Source organism: Medicago truncatula, chromosome 4 (assembly GCF_003473485.1).
Source record: "Medicago truncatula cultivar Jemalong A17 chromosome 4, MtrunA17r5.0-ANR, whole genome shotgun sequence".
Classification (NCBI taxonomy): Eukaryota; Viridiplantae; Streptophyta; class Magnoliopsida; order Fabales; family Fabaceae; genus Medicago; species Medicago truncatula.
In genome coordinates, this window is record NC_053045.1 from 9,590,128 (window position 1) to 9,598,610 (window position 8,483).

Sequence of the window (8,483 nt, forward strand, 5' to 3'; positions counted from 1 at the left end):
AATTCTGTAATCTTCTTGTCAACCTCACATTTCAAGACACTAACTTTTTTTCTTCATTCTCAACCAAAATGGCCTCCATTTCCATTCCCACAAGGAGCATTAAGAATGCATGTGGTGAAGGTGAATGGTTTGGTTTTGCATCTGTATCTTGCAATGATGAAGATTACCACACTGGAGATGTAGATTCATACAGGGAAGGTGATGATGACGACGATGGTGATTATGATTATGCTCCCGCCGCTTAAACTCTAATGCACTAGTATCACTTAACTATTAGTGTAACAATTTTGGTTGAGCCTAATTTAACCCTACAAAACCGACTTGTAAGTTAATGATTGTCTCCATTTATAAACTTATGGTGGGGTCTCATTTGTTGTGTGACTCTTAATACCAGCTGACTAGTACTAATTAACAAAATGTATGTTTCAAATCTTTGTCATAGAATTGACTTGAGCTAGTAAGATGGTATTTGATCCTTCACTTCATTTAAATACTTCAAAATAATAAAATGAAAGATAAGAGTAGAATCGACAAAATATAATCTTAAACTAGCAAAATGAAATATAAAAAGGAACAATTAGAGTTTTTTGTATAGTCAAAAAATAATTTTTATTTGATCATAATCTAGTTTCGTATATCGAAACAAAAGAAGGAACTACAATAATAGCTCTATTACAGATAAGAAACAGAAACATGTGTGTGTAGGGAAATGATTGATTGACCAATTGATATTGTTACATTGTGATCTCTTGATGCTTATTGTGACGAAACCGCATCAATAATGACGACGATATCAGATATTTACAATTTTTTGGACTAAAATGAAGTATCCAAAAAGAAAAATTAAAATACAACAATTTTTAAAGAATTTAATATCTTACTTTTTTTCATCTTATGTTAACAAAATAACTCTCCTATCTTCCCTGTCCATAATAACCTGACAGGAAAAAAAAAACAAAACATAAGCAGAAGCAGAAGCAATATAGAACAACATTGTGTGACACAAGAACTAGAACAGCTAAATATCTAAATTGGTCCTTGATATTGAAGGAATGTATCTAGTCCCACAATTTGGTGATATTCCAAAATGATCCTCGAAATTGCAAAATTTTAATCAAATTCGTCCCTCTATTGGTATTTGCAGGGACTAAAATGTCGTAAGTTGGTAATATCAGGGATGGATTTGAAACTAAATGAATAATGTCAAGGATGCATTTGATAACAGATTTAGACAGAGGGACGATTTTGATTGACATTTTCTAATTTCAGAGATCGAATATTGATAATGTGGAGGACTAGGTTGATACAACCATAGAATTTCAAGTATAAACAGATTATTTACTCGAATAAGAATGACCTATAACGCCATTGCAAAATATGACAAAGAAACCGGTAAAAAGAAGTATCAATAAACCTTGAGTATCGCAAAAGTAATTCAAACTTCTAGGAAATAATATATGCTATATGCATGCCTTATCTAACCTTTGCTGTGACACAATCTATGTAGATGTTGTTTTTGGTGCTCCAAGTAATTGCATAAGAAAGCGTGCTGCAAGTCGTTGAGTGATTCCACCGACAACACGCCCCCCAAGTCTACGGGCCTCAGGTTGCTGAAGCACCTGTTCATATGTATAATATGATTTTTTGTAAGTATAAACATATTTCAATTAACATACTAACACTTGTCATTCAAAAAAAAAAATAATACATATTTCAATAAAATCAAGGCTGAAAAAGTTTCAATCCAATTCGACTAAATGTACTACACAAATTACTTTATTAACATTAAGTTATAACTCTTTCTAGTATTATATTAAAACTATACATTTCACTTTTTCAAGGTCATCTTTACTGATCCGGACAAGGGGGGCCTAAGCCACACACGTGGGCTAACAGGCCATCCTCTAGCTCCTTAGCCTCAACCGCAGGGCTACTGTTCCAATAAAGCAAAAAATTACACATTGTTTGGGATTCGAGGCTAAGGATAGTTTATAAACACTCACTAGCGCCTTTTAACTAAGGACACAATTGTGAGGACTTAAACAAGACACGAAGCAGACAATCCTCGAAAAAGCAGTGCAGCAAACTGGAAGTCAAAACACTAACATTGGTGAAGGTTTAAATGTTAATTGAGGGATATAGTAATAAATTGATATGTTTTGGTGGCTTGATATTTACAAATCTCCATCAAAAGAACATAAAATTAATAATCATGATGAATTTTAGACTTATACAGCATTTCCTCAAAGCTACTGTTTATGTTCATTACTTCACTATGTCCAACATGTAAAATAATTTTTAAGTTAAACATTTAAGTGGTAAAAACAAAAATCTATGTAGCACCAAAACTTCAGATTGAAGGCACACAAGACAGAACGGTTTTCTGAAATACAACGATGTTGCAAAATGAAAATACTTTTTCTTACCTGTAGTATCGGTAGCAAAAGAGATGGATCAAAATCATTAGAGGATTGCAGAATTCTCCATATCCTAATCACTTGATCTCTAAGCTCTACAATGCTTTGCCTTTCAGTTTCTGACATCATAAGTGGATCCTTTGCATTGCCATTGAAGACAAGGTTCCTCAAAAAGTCAGGAACATACCGATATGTTTCGGAAATTGTGCCGAGAGTAAAAGCTTCAGACACACGAATAGCTTCTTTGATAACTAGATTCCTCAACACTTCACCATCAGGACTCAACAATACCTTCAGGACAGGTTGTAAGGCCTCTTTAGCAGAGAAATCTCTATCTTTTTTCCCTTGAACTAGAAGGTTTTCAAGCCTATTCCATCTGCATTGGAAAAAATCAATGAATATTTAAGTGCACTTATTTTTCCATCCATTCCTTTTTATTTGTTGTTTTAAGGTTATTCTACAAAAACAACAGATAAAATGGTAGCAGATGACAGACCTGAACTTTCCATCCTTGAAAAGCAACTCAATCAGAGCGTCTCTTAGATATGGATTTGGATCCGTTAGAAGCCTTTTAGCAAAGTAGGGGTATGATGCAGCAAGCACCTTAAAATTGGGATCAGCATATAGTGCTAAACCTTCTAGAACAGTGAGAGACCTTAATATCAACGCATAGTATGCTGGAACTGCAAACAAACAGAAATAAAATAAATAAATCAGAGTCTGCAAGAAAGTTAAGACTTATGATTAAGCAGGAAATACAGACACATCTACATTCTATGTAGCACCGACACTTTCAACTGAAGGTGTGTTCCACACAGACACAACACTAACATTTGTGATTATATATAACCTGTGTGTCGATGTCAGCATCGTGTCCGTGTCTATATATGTGTTAGTGCTTCATAGGCTACATCGCTCCTCTAATACAGAAACAAAATTGGGAAATGATACGTCATCAAAAAGTGTAACATTATCTCACCATTAAATGGATATTCATACAAAACATTTCCGAGACCATCCACAATCGTCTTGAAGTTAAGCTCACTGACAGTATAATTAAGTGCATCGTCAAAAAAGTTTCGAAGTGCAGGAACAATTGGAGATACATCAATATCCCTGGATAAGAAATCAAGAGCATAATAGTCTTGAGCCATAGCTTCATAGTCTCGGTTAACCAAGTGAACAACGTGACCAATTATTGCAAATCTTGCTTCTTCTGGAGTCTCACTCATCATCCCGAAATCAAGAAAAGCAAGTTTTCCTTCTGGTGTTGCCAAGAGATTACCAGGATGAGGATCTGCATGGAAATATCCGTACTCGAGCAGTTGTCTGAGACTGCACTGTATTCCGCTGTTTACTAGATCCAAGACATTAAGTCCTTGCCTCTCAATTGCTTCTTGATCATTTAGTTTTACTCCTTCAATCCAATCGATCGTTAGTACCTTCGCACTTGTATAGTCCCAAAAAACATCAGGAACTAAGATATCTTCCTTGTCAGCATACAATTTTTTGAATCTCCTTGCATTTTGTCCCTCCTGCAGGAACCTGTCAAAATTAACATTCAATCCCCAAAAGAAAAATCTAATATAATTTAAAAATATGTAGTTTTATTCATTAACATACAAGGCACACATCACGATACGAAAGATTTGAATTACTCATGAATAAAAATACACTCATTATATGCTTAGCTTCTGTCTAAACCTGAGCAGAGCTGCAAAGGGTTTGTTTCGTTCCACCCTCAAGTACGCCACACCGCATTCTAACGTATTGTCCTCTTTGGGTGTAAGTCGTTCACGGTTTTGTGCATTATAAAGGCGCCTCGTTGGGTTGAGGAGTGTGGGTGTTGTACCAGAACAGGGTTCAATATTTATTTTACATTTTTGTTAGAATATAAAGTAATATATCAAAATATCTTGATATTATGCTAGAATATCTTGGTGTATATCCTAAGATCAGTTTTCAATCTTAGCATATCTTAGATGATCTCTTCGGAATAATTTTCATATTTGTTACTTATAATTTGTTTCCTGATTTCCCTATTTATTAAGGATCGAGTCTATGTATCCCTATAAATAGTGATCAGTATTGAGCCTTTTGTATCAAACTACTATCAAGTCATTATCAAATACAGATTTCAGTGTTTTCCAAAAGAACTAACCTGCACATAGTTAAGCTCTTGAAAGACTCTACATGCAAACTCATCAATAAGTGCAACAACATCAGTTGTGATTCGATCCACATATTTATTTATTAGAAACCCTAAACCTCTAATGAGGTAGAAGTCCAATCCTATAGCTTCTTCAATACCAGGGCGTTGCACCTTGACCGCAACAACTTTGCCCGAGCGTTTCAACCGAGCTTTATAAACCTGACCTAAACTAGCAGCAGCTATCGGCGATGGAGATATTGTTGAGAAAATAGAGTCGAGAGATAAACCTAATTCCCTCTCAATGCATTCAAAGGCGTCCTCGTCAGGAAATGTTGGCAAACCATCCTGGTAAAGGTAAAGCACGCAAATGATCAAGGCAGCTTAAGTATCAAGAACACTACATCAGTAAGTAAATTTTCAATGGTAGAGTTAAAGCACACAAATGATAAAAACAAAAATATTATAAAGGTCATAATTGACAGCACAACCGCCATACAAGAGATGAGGTCTCCGCAACGGCATCACAACCGCCATTTAGACCATATCGGGTGCATTTTTCTGCATTTTGCCGCAATATAAAGGTTCACAGCATAACCGTAACCGCAATTTAAAACCGTGCTTCAATTTTGTGAATGTTTGAATTCACGGTGAGCTTAGCTGAACCACGGTATGACACCATGATTTTTACAAAATTTACACTTTGGAGCTTCAAGAAAATCATAGTGCCACCGTAATTTGGTCAAACTTTCCATCATTCAAAACATGCACGAAATAGTTCAGCAGGTCCGTAATCTTAATTTTATGAAAGTAATCAAAATTGACCACACTATATCGGTGAATAAGTTTTCAAAGCAAAGCATCAAGTATGAACTCTGTTCAAGTTCAACATGAAACCAAACACCCAAAATGAAATAATCAAGAGTTCGTTAATCTTAAGCTGCATATCTAAAGCAAGTAACTGAACGAACAAAATTTCTACTCAAAGCTAAGTGTGTGCTCGGTTCTATAGTAACAAAAATTTATTCTGACTAGAGTGAGTTGAACGTAGAGCGATTTTGTTTGGATATGTTCAAGTAAAAGTAGGTTGAATAGTAAATTCTAGGAAAAAACTCCAAATTCTAAGTTCAAGTTAGAATCAATTCAGGGGCAAAATCAATTCTATTTCAGAACATCCAAACATGTCAGAATTAATTCTATGCATCTGAAATCAATTTTCCTTCCTCCAGAAGTGGAACCAAACATTAATCAATATCTAGAACATGCTATACGTTACATGAGAATCTAAAAAGAACACTACACAGTCAAATGAAAAGAAAACCAAAAGGTAAGAATTCAATACTTGAAGTTCAGAAAGCTCCTCAAGATACTCAGATGGACAAATATCGGGTCTAGTAGACAGCCCTTGACCCAATTTGACAAAAGTTGGTCCAAGCTTAGTGAATATATTCCTAAGCTCAATAGCACGAATCCTTTTATTCTGATCAGCAACTCCATTTCTCTGCTCCCATAATAGCTTCAAACCAAATGAACCTAAATTAAACACAATCTGAAATGCCCTTCCCGCAACCTACACAACAAAACCAAAAACGGATCAACACAATTCTCAAAAGCAAATCAAACCCACATAAGATAATCACAAAAAACGGTCAAATTAATTCACAAAAACAAAGCAAACCCGCAAAACATATTTACTAAAACAGTCAAAACCTCTGTAGCACACAGTTATGATCAAAAACGTGATTGAAGACGTGTAGCACGTCCAATCCGTGTCAGTGTCCAACACATGTGATTATATTCAATTAGTGTTGGTGTGTGAACATCGTATCTACTGTCTATGTCAGTGCTTCATAGTTCAGAACAATTCACAAAAACAAAGCAAACCTGCAAAAGATATTCACAAAAACAGTCAAAACCTCTGTAGCACAGACACTTATGATCAAAGACGTGTAGCACGTCCTATCCGTGCCAATGTCGTACACATTTGATTATATTCAATTACAATGTCAGTGTGCCAAAATTGTATCTGGTGTCTATGTCAATGCTTCAGAGTTCAAAACAATTCACAAAAACAAAACAAACCCACAAAAGATATTCACAAAAAAGGGTCAAATCAATTCACAAAAACAAACCAAACCCACAGAAAATAATCACAAAAAGATTAAAACTTTGGAAGAAATATCACAAAACCTTTAAGGGTTTAGAACCATATCTTGAAGCAACAAGTTGAGGACTATAAACAGAAGCATTAACAGCACGAGCCAAAGCTTTTGCCTCAGCTTGAATATCCTCAGCACGATCCTTTGAAAGAGCAAGAGCCTTAAGGGTATCATCTTTAGGTGATGCTGATAAAGAAACTGAACTTTGTGATGATGGTTTTGCTTCAACCAAAGCAGCACGAAACTGTGAATTCAATAAGGTTAATCTTCTTGATTTGAATGAAGGTGATGAAGTGAGATTTGAAATGGGAATTGAACCATGAATCCATGGAGAAATGGGTTGTTGAGTTATGGTGGAAGAAGGTAACATAGCTACCATTGTAGCATGAATAGTTGGTTCCTTCAAAGAAGAAAAAGAATCATAAAATTGAGATAATTGGAAATTTTCAATAGAAAAATTGAATGAAAAAAAATGTTATAGACAACCTTGTTTTTTCAGAGTTTTTGTGACACAGAGGACTAGGTTTATGTCTGAAACTGAAAGTATTGAATGAGAAAATATCTTGTGACAAGTGCACGACTACTTCTAGTTCGGTTTGGTGGATGGTTTTCTAACTTTTGTTTCGTTATTTTTCATCTTCATGTGAATCGGATATCATCTATATAATTTTATAGATTATCATTTAAGTTAGATAAGATCGCAAGAGATTTTACTTTGCGTGTTTTTAAAACTGGATTCGATCTCAAAACTTTTGATTTAAGTTATAATCGAGTTTTGTTTGAAACAATACTCTTATTTTCGGTTTGTTTAAATATCTCATTTTTTGTCTCCATGAGCATAGCTCAGTTGGCAGGGACAATGCATTGTTATATGCAGGGGTCGGGATTCGAACCTCGGACACCCCACTTATTCATCTTATAAGGTAAATTCTAACATATAGGCTACTTGACCAAAAAAAAATCTCATTTTTTCAAAGACAATTTCCGTTGTAACCCTTTTGCAATTAAGGATAAACCAATGCAATTAAAATTTTGGGTTGTACCTTTAGTATGCATATAACATAATCATAGATAACAAAATAAGCAATAATTCTAAAATAATAATATTGGTAATAAATTCAAAACAAACGAGTTTATGAATATGCGATGAGTTGGGGGTTGCGTCTGAAAAATAGAATCTTTTGTGATTCAATGAGATTGATTTACGCTTACTTTTTTTAGTTGCGTACACAATACCTTGGCTCTCGACAAAATCTGCATTCAACTATTGTGTTGTCATTTGTATCAAACTAACTAGTGTCATTAATACAACATCAATCCGTTCACGCAAGAGTTGATCATTGTAGATTTCAATCTTAGCTTGGACGTTAATTAATATCTTTTTTTTAAGAAGATAAACTAGTTCACCGAAATTGACATTGAAAAATCGAACTAGAGATCTTGAGAGAAGCATACTTCAAAGTTCAAGACAACACCACCAAACCAACTCAAATGAGTTCATCCAACATCATTTTAAAAATAAATCCAATTATCGATTATGAACATTTCAATTTTAGGTGACACCTAAAACCTCACACACAATTCAATTTTGAGAAAGTTCAAACAACAACTTATTTTTCTCCTATACATAAAATCTTTGTATGTTCTCATTTTGAATATGATATTTGTTAGCACATTGAGGCTCCTCGTATGACACATCTCAAAAGCATCGTAAACCATTTCCTACATCAAATTAAAATGTAAATCATATCCCATATA

At 34.5% G+C, this 8,483-nt stretch overlaps 1 protein-coding gene across 4 annotated transcripts; it reads right to left on the reverse strand.

The window, feature by feature from the left end:
* Window positions 1–652: 652 nt before the first annotated feature.
* Window positions 653–7,368, reverse strand: LOC11423084 (protein ACTIVITY OF BC1 COMPLEX KINASE 3, chloroplastic). 4 transcript variants are annotated; one of them, XR_003011585.2, is made up of 8 exons: window positions 6,757–7,332; window positions 5,909–6,136; window positions 4,579–4,914; window positions 3,397–3,952; window positions 2,914–3,100; window positions 2,427–2,793; window positions 1,415–1,619; window positions 653–937 (listed from the first exon to the last, which is right to left on the reverse strand). XR_003011585.2 is itself a non-coding variant. In XM_024782717.2 (8 exons), the coding sequence occupies exons 1-7, from the start codon at window positions 7,102–7,104 to the stop codon at window positions 1,500–1,502; spliced, it is 2,142 nt and encodes a 713-aa protein (XP_024638485.1). In that variant the 5' UTR covers window positions 7,105–7,332; the 3' UTR covers window positions 653–937; window positions 1,483–1,499. The 4 variants fall into 4 exon arrangements, 3 of the variants coding, with proteins under 3 accessions (XP_024638485.1, XP_039689196.1, XP_024638486.1); XM_024782717.2 differs by having other exon boundaries at window positions 1,483–1,619; XM_039833262.1 differs by having other exon boundaries at window positions 1,473–1,619.
* Between the last annotated feature and the right edge of the window lie 1,115 nt (window positions 7,369–8,483).